This window comes from Entelurus aequoreus, linkage group LG25, assembly GCF_033978785.1.
Source record: "Entelurus aequoreus isolate RoL-2023_Sb linkage group LG25, RoL_Eaeq_v1.1, whole genome shotgun sequence".
Classification (NCBI taxonomy): domain Eukaryota; kingdom Metazoa; phylum Chordata; class Actinopteri; order Syngnathiformes; family Syngnathidae; genus Entelurus; species Entelurus aequoreus.
In genome coordinates this window covers 36,188,031-36,212,474 of record NC_084755.1, presented here as the reverse complement: position 1 = coordinate 36,212,474, position 24,444 = coordinate 36,188,031, and the positions used below count along the sequence as shown (strand labels likewise).

At 38.9% G+C, this 24,444-nt stretch overlaps 1 protein-coding gene across 1 annotated transcript in view; it reads right to left on the bottom strand.

Annotated features, from left to right (window-relative positions):
* Nucleotides 1-478: 478 nt before the first annotated feature.
* The window catches only part of slc25a23b (solute carrier family 25 member 23b), a 30,081-nt gene continuing 6,115 nt past the window's right edge, over nucleotides 479-24,444 (bottom strand). The window contains exons 2-10 of the mRNA XM_062036728.1: nucleotides 23,577-23,700; nucleotides 23,408-23,495; nucleotides 17,362-17,473; nucleotides 11,513-11,671; nucleotides 10,841-10,993; nucleotides 6,857-6,970; nucleotides 4,196-4,363; nucleotides 3,728-3,878; nucleotides 479-1,825 (exon numbers count right to left, since the gene is read on the bottom strand). Of these exons, the coding sequence (XP_061892712.1) occupies nucleotides 1,644-1,825; nucleotides 3,728-3,878; nucleotides 4,196-4,363; nucleotides 6,857-6,970; nucleotides 10,841-10,993; nucleotides 11,513-11,671; nucleotides 17,362-17,473; nucleotides 23,408-23,495; nucleotides 23,577-23,700 (1,251 nt within the window). The 3' untranslated portion in view covers nucleotides 479-1,643. The remainder of the gene's footprint in view (nucleotides 1,826-3,727; nucleotides 3,879-4,195; nucleotides 4,364-6,856; nucleotides 6,971-10,840; nucleotides 10,994-11,512; nucleotides 11,672-17,361; nucleotides 17,474-23,407; nucleotides 23,496-23,576; nucleotides 23,701-24,444) is intronic.

Here is a 24,444-nt window from a genome sequence, read left to right as displayed (position 1 = left end):
CTTTTGGATGTGTGACAAGTCACAGCCTGAACGCTGAACTAATTCCTTGGGCCGATGTGTTGTTTTTTTAATTCAATATAATTAGTCATTGTGAAAAATATATAGGCTATGTTTTGTTAAACCAATAATGGTAACATAAACCTGCCGGTGGTGTTCTAGTTATATTTTTCGTTTGAAAAATGGAACTGTGAGCATTGTCATGATCTGTGGTCAGGTTTTTTGTTATTTTCTGTTTAAGACTCCATAGTTCCTGTTTGCGCTTCCTTGTTTGTTTTAGTTTCCATGACGACTGATTAGGTTCACCTGCCTCATTTGACTCACGCACCTGCTCTAATCAGAGACTACTATTTAAGCCTGACGTTGCCAGTTAGTCGGCCTGGCGACATTGATGTTCATTTCATGCTCTGTACATGTTCTTTTCATGCCATAGTTCATGCTGCTTTTTTCATGCCACAGTAAGTGTGTTTGTTTTATGTTCATAGTTTACGTAAAACTCCACGTCTTGACAGATGGAGTTTTACGCAGTTTACTGCGAGGATTGTTTTCCCGGGATGCAATCGGACTAGACCGGACAAGGCTTGCAGGTAAAAACATGATTTAGAATCAGAATCAGAATCAGAATAGTTTTATTGCCATTGTTTGAGAACGGGTTCACAAACTAGGAATTTTTCTTGGTGCAATCGTGCAACATAAAACACATATAACACATATTTGGTAATAAAAAGAGCTGTAACTGAGCTATCAGATAGACTTAGAAGGAATTCAAGGAATTCAAGGAGCTACTGTTAGGAGTTATTGTTCATTTGCCTGATGGCCGAGGGGAAAAAAACTGTTCAGGTCTTGACTCAAAAGGGGTACAAACAAAAAGCGCTCACTAGGCGAAGGCACAAACTTGGCGCAAGGGACAAAACTAACACTTTAACATAAACTATGAACATAAAACAAACAACACTTACTGTGGCATGAAAAGAGCAGCATGAACTATGGCATGAAAAGAACATGTACAGAGCATGAAATGAACATCAATGTCGCCAGGCCGACTAACTGGCAACGTCAGGCTTAAATAGTAGTCTCTGATTAGAGCAGGTGCGTGAGTCAAATGAGGCAGGGGAACCTAATCAGTCGTCATGGAAACTAAAACAAACAAGGAAGCGCAAACAGGAACTATGGAGTCTTAAACAGAAAATAACAAAAAACATGATCCAGACCACACATCATGACAGAACCCCCCTTAAGGACAGATCCCAGATGTCCAAAAATAACAAAAAAAACCTGATCCAGACCACAGATCATGACAAGCATGTTGCAAACAGCCCCTTTGAGTCACTCAAATTCACAATGCAGAACTAAGGAATCCAACATTCCTTTTGTATACTGCTTAGTTAACATGCTCATTTTTATTATGTAGCAATTTAAAATAAAAAAAATACTAAATTACAAATATATGTACAAATAAACCCCCAACTAAGTGACATGCCACTGGTATATCCAAACAGGGAAAACATGCTCCACTAACATTCTTACCATCAGTTTCTGTAGGGCGGGTCACCTTCTTTGGTTCTCGACTCTTTTGTCCCACAAGGTGTATAAGTCTGTGCTTTCTTTGTCCTTGTAGTCTGGGCTTTCTTGTTCCTTGTTTTAGTTTAGCAACCCACGCCAAGGACTTTCTTCATGTGCTCGTAAACCACATAGGAGATGCTGACAGCAGGAATGACTTTGAGAAAGTTGGGTGTAATGCCGCGATACAGACCAGATACACCTTCATGGGATATGATATATTTGAACTGGCCCACCATGGTCATCTTTGGGCCACCCTCAGTGCAGGCTAAAAATAGGATAGATGGTAAGAAGCCACACAGGTTTCACATTTGACTACCGTATTTTCCGGACTCTAGAGCGCACTGCTAAATAAGACATATATTAGCCGCCAATAAATATGTCGTGAAATGAGTTTCGTACATACAAAGATTTTGTAAATGTTTATTTACATACCTTCATTATTTCCAAATGGTGTCTGTAACACGGCAGTAAAACGGTTGATCAAACAAAACAGAAGTCATCGCCATGGACCCACTAGCTGCGGAAGCTAGTTCTCCAATCAGCTAAACAGATTTAATAAGTCCACGGTGACGTCTTGGTGAGTTTAGGAAACGGGGAACAATACAAACAGAATGCCAGTGTAAGTTAATAATAACAACACAGGTACTTGTAAACCTGTAAAACATACTCCCTCAGCACCTCCCACAACATCTCCCGGGGGACCAGGTCATACACCTTCTCCAAATCCACAAAGCACATGTAGACTGGATAGGCATACTCCCAGGCCTTCTCCAGGATTCCCGCAAGAGTAAAGAGCTGGTCAGTTATTCCACGACCAGGACGGAATCCACATTGCTCCTCTTGAATCTGAGGTTCGACTATCGGCCGGACCCTCCTTTTCAGTACCTTGGCGTAAACTTTCCCAGGGAGGCTGAGTAGTGTGATACCCCTATAATTAGCACACACCCTCTATTTGAAAAGGGGAACCACCACCCCAGTCTGCGACTCCCTCGGCACTGTCCCAGACTTCCACGCAATGTTGAAAAGGCGTATCAACCAAGACAGCCCCTCAACACCCAGAGCCTTCAGCATTTCTGGACGGATCTCGTCAACCCCCGGAGCTTTGCCACTGTGGAGTTGTCTAACTACCTCAGTGACTTCACTTAGAGAGATCGACGTCGATCCCCCATCATCCTCAGGCTCTGCTCCTGTCAGGGAGGGTGTGTCTGATGTAGTTGGGATCCTCAAAGTGCTCTTTCCAACGCCCTACGACTTCCTCACTTGAAGTCAGCAGAGTCCCATCCTCGCTGTACACAGCTTGGATGGTTCCCTGCTTCCCCCTCCTGAGGTGCCGTATGGTCTTCCAGAACAGCTTTGGTGCCGCCCAATAGTCGTTCTCCATGGATTCCCCGAACTTCTCCCACACCCTCTGCCTAGCCTCGTCCACAGCCCCGGCCGGTACCTTGCAACTGCCTTCGGAGTCCCCTGGGATACTGGGACTACTTCTTTAGTCGGACGGCTTCCCTGACCACCGCTGTCCACCAGGGTGTTCGAGGCTTACCGCCCCTTGAGGCACCTAAGACCTTCTGGCCACAGCTCGCAGCTGCAGCTTTAGGAATAGAGGCTTTGAACATTGCCCATTCCTGTTCAATGTCCCCAACCTCCACAGGGATGGCAGAGAAGTCCCACCGGAGGTGGGAGTTGAAGTCCTTCCGGACAGAGGACTCCTCCAAACGTTCCCAGTTCACCAGCACTACACGCTTGGGTTTGCCAGGTCTGTCCAGAGGTTTCCCCCGCCATCTGACCCAACTCACCACCAGTAAGTATGAATAGTTTTAGTTATATTGTAAAACTTACTTGCTTGCAGTGACGAAGGAAGAATCCATACGAGTTGAAATGCTATGGACGACTAGAAGGACGGAACGGCACTTGTACTTCCGGTTAAAAGCACGCTGTAGACATTCACCCCACAGCACTTGCAGTGAGCAAATTCGTCCAAATAATAACAATGAGCACAAAAAATATTACACTTTCTTAGTTTCTGTTTAAAACTATTTGTTGAATTCAAAACACTATGGCTAAAATAATTAGCCGCACCGTTTTATACGCCTCAGGGTTCAAAGTGTAGGACAAAGTAGCGTCTTATAGTCCAGAATTTACGGTAATCGGAATGTACAGCATGTCTCACCTTGTGCCTGCATGCGTGTCCGAATTAGAGCGAGGGGATACGAAGCCAGCTGGCCACAGGTGCTGGAAACGGTACCACAGCCCAGTAAGACCAAAACACCTGGATCGGCAGAGTCCACACAGTACCTCTGAAGCCAGGCATTCTTTAGGGTCTGAAAGCAAGTGAAAAACAGTTTGAACCAGAAAAAAGATGGGTGGACCTCCAAAGACATGCACCTGGGGATAGATTGATTGGTAACACTAAATTGGCAGAAATGATTGCTCCCATTAGCTGCATTGCTAGTCACCTAGAACTAGTTGATTAATTAAAATGCAAAAAAAAACCAAAAAACTATTGTTTTCTTGTCTTTCATAAAGATTGTGTACGTTAGGCAAATTTTTAAAAATAAGTGCAGTTCCCCTTTAACTAAGTGGTATTGACATTAGTGAGACCCATAGTGTTGATTTAATGATATATACGTATACACACCTCGTACACAGCCAGGTCGATGCCAGCGTAGGGGATAATACCAAGTGTATTTGGCAGGTAGCCCTTATAGAAAGCCCGGATTCCCTCTTTTTTCAGGATGCGTCTGGCACAGTCAGCCACACCTGAATATTGCCCCGTGGTCCTCAATGTGAGGCGAGTCTTAAGCACCTACCAAACCACGTGAGACAGAAGACATGAACAGATAAAGAAAATACTCATGATGAAAGAGGAAATACCAGAAAGTTGTTCATACAAACCCCGTTTCCATATGAGTTGGGGAATTGTGTTAGATGTAAATATAAATGGAATACAATGATTTGCAAATAATTTTCAACCCATATTCAGTTGAATATGCTACAAAGACAACATATTTGATGTTCAAACTGATAAACTTTTTTTTTTTTGCAAATAATCATTAACTTTAGAATTTGATGCCAGCAACATGTGACAAAGAAGTTGGGAAAGGTGGCAATAAATACTGATAAAGTTGAGGAATGCTCATCAAACAGGTGAACAGGCAAATTGGGAACAGGTGGGTGCCATGATTGGGTATAAAAGTAGATTCCATGAAATGCTCAGTCATTCACAAACAAAGATGGGGCGAGGGTCACCACTTTGTCAACAAATGCGTGAGCAAATTGTTGAACAGTTTAAGAAAAACCTTTCTCAACCAGCTATTGTAAGGAATTTAGGGATTTCACCATCTACGCTCCGTAATATCATCAAAGGGTTTAGAGAATCTGGAGAAATCACTGCAAGTAAGCAGCTTAGCCCGTGACCTTCCATCCCTCAGGCTGTACTGCATCAACAAGCGACATCAGTGTGTAAAGGATATCACCACATGGGCTCAGGAACACTTCAGAAACCCACTGTCAGTAACTACAGTTGGTCGCTACATCTGTAAGTGCAAGTTAAAACTCTCCTATGCAAGGCGAAACAGTTTATCAACAACACCCAGAAACGCTGTTGGCTTCGCTGGGCCTGAGCTCATCTAAGATGGACTGATACAAAGTGGAAAAGTGTTCTGTGGTCTGACGAGTCCACATTTCAAATTGTTTTTGGAAACTGTGGACGTCGTGTCCTCCGGGCCAAAGAGGAAAAGAACCATCCGGATTGTTATAGGCGCAAAGTGTAAAAGCCAGCATGTGTGATGGTATGGGGGTGTATTAGTGCCCAAGACATGGGTAACTTACACATCTGTGAAGGCATCATTAATGCTGAAGGGTACATACAGGTTTTGGAGCAACATATGTTGCCATCCAAGCAACGTTACCATGGACGCCCCTGCTTATTTCAGCAAGACAATGCCAAGCCACGTGTTACATCAACGTGGCTTCATAGTAAAAGAGTGCGGGTACTAGACTGGCCTGCCTGTAGTCCAGACCTGTCTCCCATTGAAAATGTGTGGCGCATTATGAAGCCTAAAATAGCACAAGGGAGACCCCCGGACTGTTGAACAACTTAAGCTGTACATCAAGCAAGAATGGGAAAGAATTCCACCTGAGAAGCTTCAAAAATGTGTCTCCTCAGTTCCCAAATGTTTACTGAGTGTTGTTAAAAGCAAAGGCCATGTAACACAGTGGTGAACATGCCCTTTCCCGACTACTTTGGCACGTGTTGCAGCCATGAAATTCTAAGTTAATTATTATTTGCAAAAAAAATAAAGTTTATGAGTTTGAACATCAAATATGTTGTCTTTGTAGCATATTCAACTGAATATGGGTTGAAAAGGATTTGCAAATCATTGTATTCCGTTTATATTTACATCTAACACAATTTCCCAACTCATATGGAAACGGGATTTGTATTTTTGGGCTTTTTCACATCAGGAATGGTTGGTTTTGCAGTAAACGAGTCGTAACAATTACAGATCCATTGCACAAAGCAAATGCTGGTCCTCTTGCATATTTTTAATATTCTACTTGACATGTATTTAGGTCGGGGATTTGGGGTAATGAGAGTAATGTGTTCCGCTGGTCGCGGGCAAATTTACAGTTAACTCTTAGCAATCCGTCATCTTGAACACACCACACCGCGGTGTTTTCTGCTATTCATGTATGAATGTGGCATGCTGTTTATCGGCATCGTTGGATGTTAACACGAGAACTAAACGACAGGTATTTAGAAAAAAATTAACATATCTATGTTTAAGATTTATGAGCATCTAGACAACACATCACATGTCATGTAGTCCAGTGGTCCCCAACCACCGGGCCGTGGCCCGGTACCGGTCCGCGGACCGATTGGTACCGGGCCGCACAAGAAACTAAAAAAAAAAAAAAAATGTTTTTTTTTTTTTTTATGAAATCAACATAAAAAACACAATATATACATTATATATCAATATAGATCAATACAGTCTGGAGGGATACAGTCCGTAAGCACACATGATTGTATTTATTTATGTAAAAAAAAAAAGAAAAAAAGTAATGTAATAATAATGTACAGCATTAAAAAAATATACAGTATATATATATTGTGTGTTACTGGTTTCTGTGCCATTATTACCTGTTTGGAGTAATAAGGATGATAAGAACATTTGGTGTTCAATTACAGTGAGCGTGTTCATCCCTCCTCATTTCACACACTGTGGCATTTTACCAAGTCTTCAGTTTTCACAATACTGTATTAAAAAGTTCATGAAAAGTGTAAAGTGCTGACCTCCATGGGGTAGATGATGGTCTGGGCAGTAGCTCCCGCCAAAGAGCCAGCAATGAACCTTTCTTGTACTCTTAAACCGCCGCCCTCTTTACTGCCTCGGATAAGCCACTTGATCTAAGGACGGGAAAAGGGAATGAGGAAGAGTAACACAGTACAGTTGGACAATTATTGCATTAGTAGCTTCCTCCGTTTTTTTACGTTAGTACCGTTGATATTGAGATGTTAGCTCTGTATCCGTATTGGCTCTCTCCGTAAGCATTTCACTTTTATTTACAAATTTGTACAATCTGTCAAACGTTTTTTGGAATGACTTTAGAAAATTGTGGAAGTAAGGTAGTCCTCTCTTTTGCGGAGCTGTCCGGGCGGAGTTTCTTAAATGCCTCAAATGTCCGGCATTTTGAGTTAGGGTTGCGTGTATTTTCAATGTACGTCCAGGGTTAAGAAGGGGTTAAAAACAAAACAAATTGTGAAGGTGTGCGCACGCAGCAGCATTGGTGAGGGAGGGGCAGAGACAGAGAGAGCGAGAGAGTTATGATAAACGCGCATGCGTCGCCGGGCTCTGTTTTTTATCCATAGATTTATCACATTTAATTTTTTATTATCTATAGCAGGGGTGTCAAAAGTGTGCCCCGGAGGCCATTTGCGGCCCACAGCTAATGTTTTAAAGGTCCACGGCACATTCTAAAAATACTATTCAAATAAACAAAAACATAACAAAAATGAAATAAAAAAGCTTAAAGGTGAAATGTCATTTAGAAAAAGTTGCAATGTTGACTAATAAAACAAAGCTGGGTTTTTTTCTTTCAAACTGTCATTGCTCAAAACATAATATTGAATCAAAATCAATGTTATTATGAATTATTGACCTATCCGAGGTTCCCATTACTTCACATCAACTATTCCACTTTGAAAAATATTTTCGGTGGAAGATTTTGCATATTTTGTGTGTTTGCCATCAAAAACATAGTTTTGTTTGACAAAAAAGGGCGGAAAACAAACAAACAAACAAAAAAAACATTAAAAAAACTAAAACATTTAGAAATGAGGGATAGATGTGAAGTTGATGTAGACTCCAGAGATTTAAGTGTTAAATATAAAATGTATGTATGCCCTGGCTCACCATTATCATCATTTCATGACCCAAGCAAAACACTTTTTACACTTTTATACTGAAATAAATACACCTACGACTTATTCAATAAAAACATAGAAAAAACTACCAGCAGCGGTAAAGTTTAGATCCATGAAGGAAAGAAGAAAGTGAATGAATGTTTAAAACTGAATACATTTACATATGTATACACATTTGTTTTCTTTTTTAATTATTTTGTTTAATGAATTAAGTAACGTTTATGACAACCTTTTTCCAAAACACAATATAGAATGTGAGATATAACAGGATAATGCATACGTTTGTCATTTGTTTTCAAAACGCTTACAAAAAAGTGGGACCCCAAAAATGTACTGTGGGACCCCATTTTTATGACTTGATGGCCATTTTGAAAATTCCTAGCACCAACACTGCTGTCAACAGAGGAGAAAAAATGCTTTATTTAAATAAATATATTATTTATAAAGCAAGTTGGAGTATCATTGGCAAATGTTCACCTAGTCCTGGCCTTGGCACGCATATATGTGTCCTCTTTTTGGGATTTCACAATATGGTCAGCCTAAGTAAGGAAAACATCTGTAGCTTGTAAACTGGTGTATATAGATCAAACTTTTTTTTTTTACCTGGAGAGAAGCTTCCAAATTTCCCTCTTCTTTTTTGTTATTGGTAATAATTAAGCTATTAATAATTCTTCTATATGTTGTTAAGTGAGAACTGCACATTTTTGGGGGAAATGTTGCCTATAAGTCACAATCTTTATGAAAAAATAAGAACACTTTTTTTTTTTAATGCATTCCAACTCATACACAAACATAAATAAAAGTCCGCTTACAATGGAGTCAATAGGTGGTCCTCTATTCTGCCCATGAAGTCCTCTTAATAACCATCCAAAAACCGCCAACAATACTCCAGTGACATTTCGTGACCTGAATATTAACCAAGTATTAGTGATGCTGTTATTATAAGTGCTAACACAGACAAACTATTTTGATCACAGAGAGCTAACTAGCTTGTGCACATCATCGGCTGGTGAGCTGCTTCCTCGCCTCGGAGCATGTGAAAGTTTATTGTAGATCATAAATGCTGCCTTTCACCTGGATGGATGAAGACATAATCTGAGAAGTCGGTCAACTTTGACAGCCAATTTAGACCTGGAGATGGCGGGAACGAAACAAAAGGACGCTTCGTTCCACCCCCATTTTTTCTTCACGAGGATTGTGACTCATTCTTCATCTAAACGGGAATATATGAACATCCAAACAGTCAGCATCCCAGTGAAAGCAAACATTGTACAGTAAGTGATGTTTTATTATGTTTGTTGGCTCTCATGAAGTCTGCAGCGAGTAATATTTAGTGATGTTGTTGAAGGAAAAAGCAAACAATCTGATTAGAGATGTCCGATAATGACTTTTTTGCCGACATCCGATATTCCGATATTGTCCAACTCTTAATTACCGATTCTGATATCAACCGATACCGATATATACAGTCGTGGAATTAACACATTATTATGCCTAATTTTGTTGTGATGCCCCGCTGGATGCATTAAACAATGTAACAAGGTTTTCCAAAATAAATCAACTCAAGTTATGGAAAAAAATGGCCAACATGGCACTGCCATATTTATTATTGAAGTCACAAAGTGCATTATTTTTTTTAACATGCCTCAAAACAGCAGCTTGGAATTTGGGACATGCTCTCCCTGAGAGAGCATGAGGAGGTTGAGGTGGGCGGGGTTAAGGTGGGGGGTTGGATATATTGTAGCGTCCCGGAAGAGTTAGTGCTGCAAGGGGTTCTGGGTATTTGTTGTGTTGTGTTTATGTTGTGTTACGGTGCGGATGTTCTCCCGAAATGTGTTTGTCATTCTTGTTTGGTGTGGGTTCAGTGTGGCGCATATTTGTAACAGTGTTAAAGTTGTTTATACGGCTACCCTCAGTGTGACCTGTATGGCTGTTGACCAAGTATGCCTTGCATTCCCTTGTGTGTGTTAAAAGCCGTAGATATTATGTGACTGGGCCGGCACGCAAAGGGCCTTTAAGGTTTTACAAAGTCGTAAATATTACTTTTTGAAACCGATACAGATAATTTTGAAACTGATACCGATAATTTCCGATATTACATTTTAAAGCATTTATCGGACATCTCTAGTTCTGATGCGTTTGTGAAATTAATGCGCCGCAACGAGCAAAATAAGTAAATATTACATGTCATTAGAAATGTGCCTGTTACTACATTATATACCGTATTTTCCGGAGTATAAGTCGCTCCGGAGTATAAGTCGCACCGGCCAAAAATGCATAATAAAGAAGGAAAAAAACATATATAAGTCGCATTTTTGGGAGAAATTTATTTGATAAAACCCACACCAAGAAAAGACATTTGAAAGGCAATTTAAAATCTTATACGTCTAGTCTCTTACGTGAATGAGATAAATAATATTATTTGATATTTTACGCTAATGTGTTAATAATTTCACACATAAGTCGCTCCTATAAGTCGCACCCCCGAAAAAAACTGCGACTTATAGTCCGAAAAATACGGTACTTACAGCGTTTACAGATACATAAAACCTTAATGGAGGTGTTTGGGCTCCATTGTAAGCAGACATTTGCTTGTGTTTATTTAAGAGTTGGAAAACATACAGTATGTGTGCTTGTCTTACAAGAGGATTGTAAATGATAGAGAACATTTCCCCAAGAAAGTGCAGTTCCCCTTTAAGCTTGCTTGTGGCGTTGATAACGAGACATTGATCAGTAAATTAGCATTTTCCTTGTTTAAGGGTGTTGCCCCAAGGGACAAAATTTTCTTTTTTTGATTTCTTAATGAATTTACTACATTTATTTTAATTGAGACGCCTCTGACCTGACACTGACCTGTTCATAGGCCATAAATTTAATCGCAGATTCTGGAGCAATCTTGAGAACATTGATGCCATTTCCCCTCCAGAGTGAGAAGACACCACCTTCTCGGATCATCCCTCTCAGTCCAGACCACAAATTTGCCCCTCCAGACGCAGAACCATGTACCTTGGCACAAAAACACAAACCAGGTCAACTGTCTGACGATACACGGTGCTAAATTTGAGCACAGACTCCCTCATTAACACTGCACTGACCCTCTGGAAAATGCTCCATTTCCACTTGTGAACAAAACTCATCACTAACACCTTTAATTCATAACTTATGAAGGTAATAAACTGGGTAACGATTAAATAATAATCAAACACAGGAGGTAAAGGTAAAATTTAGTAAATTGTATAAATACAATTGACTTACACACAATCAAGATGGTAGACAAATACATATAAAACCAATGTATCCTGGTAACATAAACATTACTTGTGGCTATTTTAGACATTTTATTAGAATAATACCTTGGTTTGCATTAGTACTTTGTTCCAATAGGTCCAACAAAGACCGTATCATATGAAAATCAAAACAATATGTGATGGTATACGAAAAAACGAATGCATATGAAAATGGAGGTGTGTATATTTTCAAGGCTTAAAAAAATATATAATTTCAAGTGAAATGGAAATGACTTACCTGCAGGAAGACTTTTAGGCGATCTAAAGGAGCAGTTCCTGTCCGGGACACCGCACCAGCCACTGCTCCAGCAACCAACTGCCTCCATACCAGACCAGACCGTCGTTCCTTTTCCGAGAACTCATCTGGCACCGTCAAATGTTCCCCAATGTCAAACATCTTCCAACAGCAATAGAGAATAATGCATTTGACAATAAATCTTGGATACAGAACATAAACACAATTGCATGGGCTGATTTATGGGAGAACATATGATTTCTTGGTCATTCTTCAGAGAATATGAATGATAACACAAAAGCCCTTTTTCCACTTAATGGTTGTGTGAAGCTATTTATTGGCAAACAACAGTGTGTACTCTTTTTAAATCTAAATGACAAAAGAAAGTACCCAAATTATCCTGATCAAAATGTTACATGCCCCAGTTCTTAATACTGTCTTAATATTGCCCCTTTGACATAAATGACAGCTTTAAGTCTTTTGTGGTAGTTGTGGTTCTTTCTCATTCTTCTTGGCAAAAAGCCTTTAGTTCCTGTAAGTTCTTGGACTGTCTTGCATGAACTGTACATTTGAGATCTCCCCAGAATGGCTCAATGATATTGAGGCCAGGAGATTGAGATGGCCACTCCAGAACCATCACTTTGTTCTGCTATAGCCAATGACAAGTCGACTTCGCCTTGTTTTGGATCCTTGTCATGTTGGAATGTCCAAAAACGTCCCATGCGCAGCTTCCGGTCTGATGAGTGTATATTTTCCTCCAGTATTTTCTGATAACATGCTGCTTTCATCTTGCTATCAATTTTGACCTCTATAGCTCACAGATCCCCAAAACATCAGTGATCCACCTCCGTGTTTCACAGTAGGAATGGTGTTCCTTTCATCATAGGCCTTGTTGACTCCTCTCCAAATGTAGTTCATGGTTGTGGCCAAAAGTTCAATTTTGGTTTCATCTCTGTGCTTTTTTGCGTAATGTAAGCGAGACCAACAATCTGCATGAGCAAGGGGAAAAAGTCGGCCTACGTATAAGCCAAGAGAAGACCAAGGCCATGACCGTCGCACAAGACCAAAACATTCCACTGCTCACCGTAGGCGAACAACGCATAGAGTACGTTGAGAACTTCACGTATCTTGGAAGCAACATCTCAAACACTGGAGACGCAGAAAAGGATGTACAGACCAGAATCGGAAAAGCTGCAGGAGTCTTCCAACGCCTCCGGAACATCTGGTCATCAAAATCTATCAGTACGTCCACAAAGCTGTGCCTCTATATGTCAGTGGTCATCCCTACAGTGACCTATGCCTGTTGAGACGTGGATGAAGACATCAAGCATTACCAACAAGCTGGATTTCTTCCACCGACGGTGCCTCAGATACATCTTGAGGATCTCATGGAGAGACCACATCACCAATGAAGAGGTGATGAGAAGGGCAGGGGTAGCACCATTGTCTGACATAGTCTCTGACATGAGAAGGAGAATGGCTGGACACGTACTCCGACTGCCAAGAGAGAGACCGGCGAGTGTGGCAATGGACTGGGTGCCAGAAGGGGGAAAGAGGAAGAGAGGACGGCCAAAGAAGACGTGGAGACAAACAGCCAAGGACGACCTGAGAGAGATGGGAGTCAGCTGGCATGGAGCAAGAAGGGTCGCCAGTGACCGGAACAAATGGAGGGGACTCGTCGCCCAATGTTCCAACAGGAATGGGAGGAACTAAGTCTAAGTAAGTAAGTCTAAGTAAGCGAGATACTTTGTGAAATTTGCGAAGAAATAGATTTCTTCCGGCAACACGACCATGCAGCCCATTTCTTTTCAAGTGCCTCTTTATTGTGCATTTTGAAACACCCACACCACATTTTTTTAGAGAGTCCTGTATTTCAGCTGAAAGTAGTTGAGGATGTTTCTTTGCATCTCGAACAATTTTCCTGGCAGTTTTTGCTGAAATATTTTCTGGTCGACCTGATTGTGGTTTGGTTTCAACAGAATCCCGTATTTTCCACTTTTAATCAGCGTTTGAACACTGTTGATTGGCATTCTCAATTCCTTGGATACATTTTTTATACCCCTTTCCTGTTTTATGCAGTTCAATTACCTTTTCTCGCACATCCTTTGACAACTTTTTTGCTTTCTCCATGACTCAGAATTCAGAAACGTCTGTGCAGCACTGGATGTAAGATGCAATGGTCTGTGAGAAGCCCAGAAACTCACTGACCTTTAACACACACACACAGTAATTACAAACAAACAGGTCAAAGGTGAGGATAGGCATCACGATTACCCATTCAAACCTGTGTGTGTCAGCTTTTGTGCATGTTATCAGGTCAAAGTCACTGGGGTATGTAAACTTTTGATCAGGGTCTCATTCTTTTGTCAATTAGATTTAAAAAGAGTAAACACTGTTGTTTGCCAATAAATAGCTTCACCCAACCATTAACCATGAGTGGAAGAAATGCTTTTGTGTTATCAATCACATTCTTATGTAAACTTATGAGCACAACTATATGTATATGTATATATATATATATATATATATATATATATATATATATATATATATATATATATATATATATATATATATATATATATATATATATATATACATACATACATACATGTGTATATATACATATATATGTATATGTATATCTATTTAATCATAAACATTCCAAATGTATGCCATAACATAGCCTATGGCTTGCCATAGAGCAGGGGTCACCAACGCGGTGCCCGCGGGCACCAGGTAGCCCGTAAGGACCAGATGAGTAGCCCGCTGGCCTGTTCTAAAAATAGCTCAAATAGCAGCACTTACCAGTGAGCTGCCTCTATTTTTTAAATGTTATTTATTTACTAGCAAGCTGGTCTCGCTGTGCTCGACATTTTTAATTCTAAGAGAGACAAAACTCAAATAGAATTTGAAAATCCAAGAAAATATTTTAAAGACTTGGTCTTCACTTGTTTAAATAAATTCATTATTTTTTTTACTTTGCTTCTTATAACTTTCAGAAAGACAATTTTAGAGAAAAAATACAACCTTAAAAATGATTTTAGGATTTTTAAACACAAATACCTTTATACCTTTTAAATTCCTTCCTCTTATTTCCTGACAATTTAAATCAATGTTCAAGTAAAAAACATTTTTAATTGTAAAGAAAAATAAATAAATTTTAATTTAATTCTTCATTTTAGCTTCTGTTTTTTCGACGAAGAATATTTGTGAAATATTTCTTCAAACTTATCATGATTAAAATGCAAAAAAATTATTCTGGCAAATCTAGAAAATCTGTAGAATCAAATTTAAATCTTATTTCAAAATCTTTTGAATTTCTTTTAAAATTTTTGTTCTGGAAAATCTAGAAGAAACAACGATTTGTCATTGTTAGAAATATAGCTTCGTCCAATTTGTTATATATTCTAGCAAAGTACAGATTGGATTTTAACATATTTAGAACATGTCATAAAAATTCTAAAATTAATCTTAATCAGGAAAAATTACTAATGATGTTACATAAATTCTTTTTTAATTTTTTTCAAAAAGATTCGAATTAGCTAGTTTTTCTTTTCTTTTTTTCGGTTGAATTTTGAATTTTAAAGAGTCGAAATTGAAGATAAACTATGTTTCAAAATTTAATTGTCTTTTTTTCGTGTTTTCTCCTCTTTTAAACCGTTCAATTAAGAGTAAATATCATTAATTATTTATAATAACATAGAGTTAAAGGTAAATTGAGCAAATTGGCTATTTCTGGCAATTTATTTAAGTGTGTATCAAACTGGTAGCCCTTCGCATTAATCAGTACCCAAGAAGTAGCTCTTGGTTTCAAAAAGGTTGGTGACCCCTGCCATAGAGGTTGGAGTAAGTCAATTTTATCACGATTCTCAAGTAAGACTCAAGTCTTTAATCCCAAATCCAAGTCAAGTCAAGTCTAAAGACAATATAGGTCCAGTAAAGTCTTGAGTAACTACGAGACAAGTCGGGTAAAAACTCATGTCACCAACTTGGGATATTCGACTCCTTCCAAATCATTGATACTGTTAAGTCATGGTGTATAATACAGCTGAATGCACACATTTGCTGAACACTTGCCTAATCTCTCAAGTTTTACAAAGTTGTAATGCTAAAGTCCGAGTCAAGTGATGTCAAATACGAGTCGAGTTGCAAGTCTTTGATGGAAGTCCAGCCCAAAGTCATCAAAATTGCGACTTGAGTCCACACCTCTGGCTTGCCAATCCCTGAGAGTCCCCAGACCCCAGTTTGAGAGATCATGTTTTATGATACCTCCCCTACTCCAAAACTGCAACTGAGGAGGCGGTGACTGACAACACTTTGGTGTTTGAGAAGTGGGAATCTGTTGAGGTTTACAGCTTTTTAAAAAAGCCACTGTCAAAAGTCGAAGACAAAGTGTGACAATACACTAAAATCTAAGTAAGATGAAATATCTCAAATAAGGGTGATATTTGCTTTTTTTCTGTCTGATAAGATCATTCTTCTCATTAAGCAGATTTTATGTTAGAGTGTTTTACTTGTTTTAAGTGTTTTGGTCCTAAATGATGTCAGTAAGATATTACAGCTTGTTGCTGAGATTTGATGACCTATATTGAGTAAAACATGCTTGAAACTAGAATATCAAGTGTTGCAAAGCTGTGTCATCAACACTCACAAGTAGAAAACTACTTTTTTAAAGTAATCATTTCTTACTTCAAGCATGAAAAAAAAAAATCATGACTTTGACACAATTGTGTCTCATAATTAAAACAGATGACAGCCAAATGGACTTTGCTGTTTTATTTTCAATGAAACAATAGAAAACACGTACTCATATAGTAGTACAGTTGGCACAGTACAGCAAACTGACAGTTAATATTTAAACATTTAACATTTGACATTTCTAACAATTTTGAACAGAAATAGTTCATGCACATTCAGATAAATTCCTCAAAATTACAATTAAAAAAATTTTGGCCGGGGGCCGGGCTGTATATATGCACACTAATTGACCGAAAGAGCACGCACTTGGCGCGATGATGTCATGTTATCGATGGAAAAATGCATTTTTAGACTATATGATTTGCCTGAGCGGCTAGGAGACCCCGAGAGTAACAAGCGGTTGCCTTGTTCAATTTCCATTAAGAACAATAAATTAGTTTTTAGTATAAGTTTGCTGGTTTCAAGAAATGTAATGCAGAGCACATATCATTATGTCAAGATAATGGCACTAGCATTTACTTATTTTAAGAATATTTTTCAACATATTGAGCAAAAAGGTCTCTTTTTTTTCTACCAAGAAAAGTGCACTTGTTATAAGTGAGAATATACTTATTTTAAGGTATTTTTGGGTTCATTGAGGTTAGCTAATTTTACTTGTTTTGAAAAGTCGGTATTGGCAGATAATTTTGCTTAGTTCAAATAAAATACCCCTAATTTTTATATATTTTGTTCTTGTTTTTGAGCACTGACTTTTTGCAGTGTACTTGAATTTTGTTGAATCAAATTAGCCAGTATATTTACAAACACATCATACATGCATGCAATGCTTCCCCCATGCAGCTTTGATCTTAGAAATACATCTCAAACCTCCCAAAACAACTGTGTGTACTATTCAAGTAGAAGATCAATGTTACCTAAGAAAGTGCATGCAAGCCTCACATCCCCAAACAACATATTGTACAGTACCAAGCATCTGAAGGATGATACGATGCTATTCCCAATAGATTTATAATAGGATGCTGTTGTAGTTTTAAAGCTGTTTCATCCAGACTTTTCTTAGGGGTACATTCTACAAAATGTTGAGAAGATACCAGCAAGTAAGACACTGTTCTTATCATTATCAACACAATTACAGGAATTTCATGACTTACATGGGAGTGTTTCCAGTAGTGGACAATTTCCTCCATGTCGTGGAAAGGATTGAACAAGAAGTGATCTCGCCATTCTTTCCAATCAATGGTCATGGTGCCATCTTTGTCCATACTGAGAAATGTAAAAAAGAAAGCTATGGTCGTTTGGTCAATAGAAGCTTTAAAAAGTTGCCTAAATCAAAAATTGTGAGGTGCTGACTAATGGAAATACAGTATGTTTTAATTAGCTAATACTATCTAAACCAGGGGTCACCAACGCCGTGCCCGCGGGCACCAGGTAGCCCGTAAGGACCAGATGAGTAGCCCGCTGGCCTGTTCTAAAAATAGCTCAAATAGCAGCACTTACCAGTGAGCTGCCTCTATTTTTTAAATTTTATTTATTTACTAGCAAGCTGGTCTCGCTTTGCTCGACATTTTTAATTCTAAAAGAGACAAAACTCAAATAGAATTTGAAAATCCAAGAAAATATTTTAAAGTCTTGGTCTTCACTTGTTTAAATAAATTCATTAATTATTTTACTTTGCTTCTTATAACTTTCAGAAAGACAATTTTAGAGAAAAAATACAGCCTTAAAAATGATTTTAGGATTTTTAAACACATATACCATTTTACCTTTTAAATTCCTTCCTCTTCTTTCCTGACAATATAAATCAATGTTCAAGTAAAAAAAATGTTTTTATTGTAAAGAATAATAAATACATTTTAATTTAATTCTTCATTTTAGCTTCTGTTTTTTCGACGAAGAATATTTGTGAAATATTTCTTCAAACTTATTATGATTAAAATTCAATCTAGAAAATCTGTAGAATCAAATTTAAATCTTATTTCAAAGTCTTTTGAATTTCTGTTAAAATTTTTGTTCTGGAAAATATAAAAGAATTAATGATTTGTCTTTGTTAGAAATATAGCTTGGTCCAATTTGTTATATATTCTAACAAAGTGCAGATTGGATTTTAACCTATTTAAAACATTTCATCAAAATTCTAAAATTAATCTTAATCAGGAAAAATTACTAATGATGTTCCATAAATTATTTTTTAAATTTTTTCAAAAAGATTCGATCCAGCTAGTTTTTGTCTTCTTTTTTTCGGTTGAATTTTGAATTTTAAAGAGTCGAAATTGAAGATAAACTATGTTTCAAAATTTAATTGTCATTTTTTTCGTGTTTTCTCCTCTTTTAAACCGTTCAATTAAGTGTAAATATCTTTAATTATTAATAATAACATAGAGTTAAAGGTAAATTGAGCAAATTGGCTATTTCTGGCAATTTATTTAAGTGTGTATCAAACTGGTAGCCCTTCGCATTAATCAGTACCCAAGAAGTAGCTCTTGGTTTCAAAAAGGTTGGTGACCCCTGATCTAAATTAAAAATACTTGAATACAAGCTTCTGTGTACAGTACATGTTTACTCTCTATTACTTTGAACATTTGCAGGTACTTCAAAATCTGCATTTACATTGGTGTTTCTGATTAAGTAGTCAATAGTGGTTATATCACATTATTTTGGGGTTGGCTCTGTCAGAATGCACAGAAAAGAGAAAGACAGTGTATTCATGTCTCACATTATGATCGTGAATGACTGACAACATTCCAAAAAAGTGCAGTTCTCCTTTAAAGGAATGATCCAATAAGATTTGTCAAAGGATGCAAAACCTGCCTGAAGATTTCAGGAATAAAAAAATATTATGTGAGGAGAATACCGAATTTGGTTCTCCTTAAGGCAGACCTGGGCATTCGGCGGCCCGCCTTTGTGCGTCCCTGTCCGGCCCGCGTGAGGCCAATCATAAATTACAAAATAAATTTTAAAAAGTATCTATGTCGAGTGTGCAATACAACGGTGCTGCTTTTGTTTTGAAAAGCGTTATTTGTATTACTTCCGTGTGGACGTATGCTCGTGTGTGATTGTGAGTGAATGTGAACAGCGGCAATCACAAATGACAAAATACATTTAAAAAAACATCTATGTCGTGCGTGCAATACAACTGTGCTGCTTTTATTTTGAAAAGTGTTATTTATGGACGTATGTCCGTGTGTAACCTGTGAGTGAAGGTGCACAGCGACAAGTGACGCCCGGTTATCCCAGAGACGCTAAAAAGAGAAAAGTTGATGACGAATGCCGTGTTTTCAACAAGACATGGACTGCCAAGTATTTCTTAACAGAAATTAAAGGTAAAGCCGTGTGCTTAATTTGTGGTACACAGGTTGCTGTGTTTACAGAATATAATTTGAATCGCCACTACACGACGAAGCACGAGGAAAAATACCGGAATCTGTCTGATGAAGAGCGCGCAAGGGAGGCTGATGAGTTGATGGTAAAACGGCAAACCCAACAAGGACTTTTTGCCAAATTTCACACCCCCAGAGATGCAGCCATCAGGACAAGTTTCGTCATTTCTCACAAAATCGCCAGAAAAAGTAAGGCGTTTTCTGACGGAGAGTTTATTAAGGAGTGCTTATTGGACTCTGTTGCGCTGATATGCCCGTAGAAGAGGGGCGCATTTGAGAACGTGTCACTCTCCCGACGCACTGTAACGAGGCGGGTTGAGACCATCGCTGGAAACTTGGAGCTTCAGCTGAAGAACAGAACGACCGACTCTCCTGCCTCTTAAGATCTCCTGTTTGGGAACACTTTGGCTGCGCGATACAACAATGAAGGACGGAGGTTTGCCGACATTGTTTAGCAGCTGCTTCTGACAACACGTCAAACATGCTAACCCATTTGAAGCGTCACCACCGCATTCAAGCAGCCTCTCCTCTGCGAGTCAGGCAGGGCTGAAGCAATAACAAATGTTTTTATAGCAGGAGATTTAAGACCATATTGCATTAGAAACTAGATTTTGACCCACTTCTATGGTGGAAGAACAATAAGCCCATATAACCTCTTACTGCCAAGTTAGCCAGGCTGGGGGGGAAAGGAAAAGTTAATCTGAGGCTGAGTTGACTTGAAACTGTTTATGTAGAAGAAAAGTTTTGTCATTTTATTTAATCTGAGCAACAACTTGAGGCAGTTTAATGTTGATTAACGTGGACCCCGACTTAAACAAGTTGAAAAACTTATTGGGGTGTTACCATTGAGTGGTCAATTGTACGGAATATGTACTGTACTGTGCAATAGATAGACAGATAGATAGATAGATAGATAGATAGATAGATAGATAGATAGATAGATAGATAGATAGATAGATAGATAGATAGATAGATAGATAGATAGATATAGTACTTTATTGATTCCTTCAGGAAAATAAAAATTCCAGTAGCAGTGTACAAAATTGAGATCGAATTTAAAAAGTAAATGGAAACAAAATAGAAAAATATTACAATAGAATAAAAATTAAAAGCAACAATGAGAATACAAATATAACAGTAAAATAAGAATATAACAAGAGAAACTAGGCAGTAGTGACCATGTTATGAAAAAGTATTGCACTGTTATTGTTTTGCATCCCCTGTCATCCTTGTACCCCCCTCCCCCAGAGAGGAGTTGTACAGTCTAATGGCGTGTGGGACAAAGGAGTTTTTTAGTTTATTAGTCCTGCACTTGGGATGAAGCAGTCTAGCACTGAACAGGCTCCTCTGACTACTGATAACGGTATGCAGAGGGTGACTGGCATCATCCAGGATGCTCACTAGATTTTCCACAGTCCTCTTCTCTGCCACCGTCACCAGTGAGTCCAGTTTTATTCCCATCGTAGAACCGGCCCGCCTGATCAGTTTCTCCAGTCTGGAGCTGTCCTTCTTTGATGTACTGTCCCCCCAGCACACTGCCATGTAGTACAGAACACTGGCAACCACAGACTGGTAGTACATCCACAAGAGTTTTTTTACAGATGTTGAAGGAGCGCAGCCTCCTCAGGAAGTACAGCCTGCAATCTACTAATAAAAGTCTCAATCAATCAATCAAAAAAAGCACTTTATATGTAGAAAGGTTTTGTTAAGAAACCATTCTGAGCCTTATCTTATTTAGTTTTTATTTTATATATGTTGACCACATTAACCCTGGCAATGGACCCCGTGTGTATATGCCATTGTTTACAAATTTGGTAAATAAATAACCAAAAAATTTATATTTTGTTGTTTTCTTACTGTACCGAAAATGAACCGAACCGTGACCTCTAAACAGAGGTACGTACCGAACCGAAATTTTTCTGTACCATTACATCCCTAATATATACATATATACACACACATAGACATATGTATAAACATATACATACATATATATAGATATACATACATATATATGTGCGTGTGTGTGATATCACTTTTCTGCAGAACTTTGTTGTAGAAATCTGCTTCCGTGTCTCTCCCTGACACTGGCGTCATGCACTCGCTGCTTAGTAAACAAAGCCTGCCCACTCTGCTTCGTGCCACATCTGCCTGGAGCTGCTGTGACATAGTCCCTATGAATGCCATAATAACCTGTATACTGTAGCACTCAAAAGCGCATAATACAACCACTGGAATAATTTCTAGAGTTTAAGACTTACTTTATTGTGAAATGCTGCATTGCACACCCTATTGCCGGCTACAGTGTCGAAGGTTTTTAAAAATAATTGGATTAAAAAGCTTAAAGGCCTACTGAAATGAATTTTTTTTATTTAAACGGGAATAGCAGATCCATTCTATGTGTCATACTTGATCATTCCGCGATATTGCCATATTTTTGCTGAAAGGATTTAGTATAGAACAACGACGATAAAGATCGCAACTTTTGGTATCTGATAAAAACAACCCTTGCCCCTACCGGAAGTAGCGTGACGTCACAAGACAAAGGATTCCTCACAATTCCGCTTTGTTTACAATGGAGCGAGAGACATTCAGACCGAGAAAGCGACGATTACCCCATTAATTTGAGCGAAGATGAAAGATTTGTGGATGAAGAACTTTAGAGTGAAGGACTACAGTGTAGTGCGGGGTGTATCTTTTTTTTCGCTCTGACCGTAACTTAGATACAAGCTAGCTCATTGGATTCCACACTCTCTCCTTTTTCTATTGTGGATCACGGATTTGTATTTTAAACCACCTCAGATACTATATCCTCTTGAAAATGAGAGTCGAGCACACGAAATGGACATTCACAGTGACTGAACATGTAAATACACGGTTAATAATTTTCAGCTTTGTGAAGCTAAAAAAATAGAAGCTAACTTAGCTACATAGCTAATGTGATAGCAGGCTCAAATGCAGATAGAAACAACATTTTAAAAAACCCTGACTGGAAGGATAAACAGAAGATCAACAATACTATTAAACCATGAACATGTAAATACACGGTTAATAATTTTCAGCTTGGCGAAGCTAAAAAAATAGAAGCTAACTTAGATGCGGCGGCGGGCGTTGTACGCTTTTGACGACACCCCGGACGCCATCAGAGTCGGCAAGAAACAAATATTTCCCCAAAGTTACGTACGTGACATGCACATATCGACACGCACGTACGGGCAAGCGATCAAATGTTTGGAAGCCAAAGCTGTACTCACCGTAGTGCGTCTGCTATCCTGCTCAAAACACAACACAACCTCCTGGTGTTGGTGTTGCTACAGCCAGCCGCTAATACACCGATCTCACCTACAAATTTCTTATTTGCAGTCTCCATTGTCCATTAAACAAATTGCAAAAGATTCACCAACACAGATGTCCAGAATACTGTGGAATTTTGTCGAAGAAAACAGAGGTATTTGAATTGGGTCCCAACACTTCCCTTGACCTCGTGACGTCACACGCATACGTCATCATACCGCGACGTTTTCAAGCGAAAGTTTCCCGGGAAATTTCAAATTGCACTTTATAAGTTAACCCGGCCGTATTGGCATGTGTTGCAATGTTAAGATTTCATCATTAATATATAAACTATCAGACTGCGTGGTCGGTAGTAGTGGCTTTCAGTAGGCCTTTAACTATTACGTATTATGCCCAGGTCAGCCCTAAGATATACCGAACTGTTATAGAATGTTTACTGAAATGTAAAGGGGGTACTTATTGGAAAAAAAGAACTTTATCATTTCCTTTTCCACTTCCATTTTTATGTCCGAGCTTATGGTTGTACCTCTGCAGTATTCTGGCAGCCTGTTCCTTGGTGACATCCACCCCAAGCGTATGCAGTGAATGCTGGATCTCCCCCACATCGATTTGACCTGAAACAAGAAAGAGGGAACTTCGAATGTGTGCGAGGGGTTTATATAAGCAGGAGAGTATCTCTGCAAATAGCTTCCCACCATCATTGTTCCGATCCAATGTGTGGAACATGAGCAACAGCCTCTTCTCATGAGCCTGCAGGTAATGGGAGAACTCTTGGAAGTCCAACAAACCGTCATGGTTGACGTCGCTCTCGAGAACTATCTGTGGATATAGAAAGTCAAACCTTAAGAAGGAAAGATGACAAAGATTAATTTCCATGCATATGGGAAGTGTAGGTGTATGCAGGGTGTGGTGTTCAAACATGCAAGAGAGACGAGTGGAAAAGTGGTGCGAGTGGGACACCGGGCCAAAAACTACATCTCTTTATAAGAACCAAAAAAAGAACAAAAGAAAATACTTTTCTATCATGCTAATATCTTTTCTTATAAAAGTTAACTTTGGATTTTTTTATGCAGTGAGATGATAAATAATAAATATAAGATACATTTTTAGGCTAATATTAGGACAAAATTTAAGTATTTGGCCACCTGCCTCAACTCACACATGAACTTGAAGTGCCATCCCATTCCTAACCCACAGGGTTCAATATGATGTCGGTCCACATTTTGCAGCCATTACAGCTTCAGCTCTTCTGGGAAGGCTGTCCACAAGGTTGCGGAGTGTGTTTATAGGAATTTTCCACCATTCTTCCAAAAGCGCATTGGTGAGGTCACACACTGATGTTGGTGGAGAAGGCCTGGCTCTCAGTCTCCGTTCTAATTCATTGCAAAGGTGTTCTATCGGGTTCAGGTCAGGACTCTGTGCAGGCCAGTCAAGTTCATCCACACCAGACTCTGTCATCCATGTCTTTATGCACCTTGCTTTGTGCACTGGTGCACAGTCATCTTGGAAGAGGAAGGGGCCCGCTCCGCTCCAAACTGTTCCCACAAGGTTGGGAGCATGGAA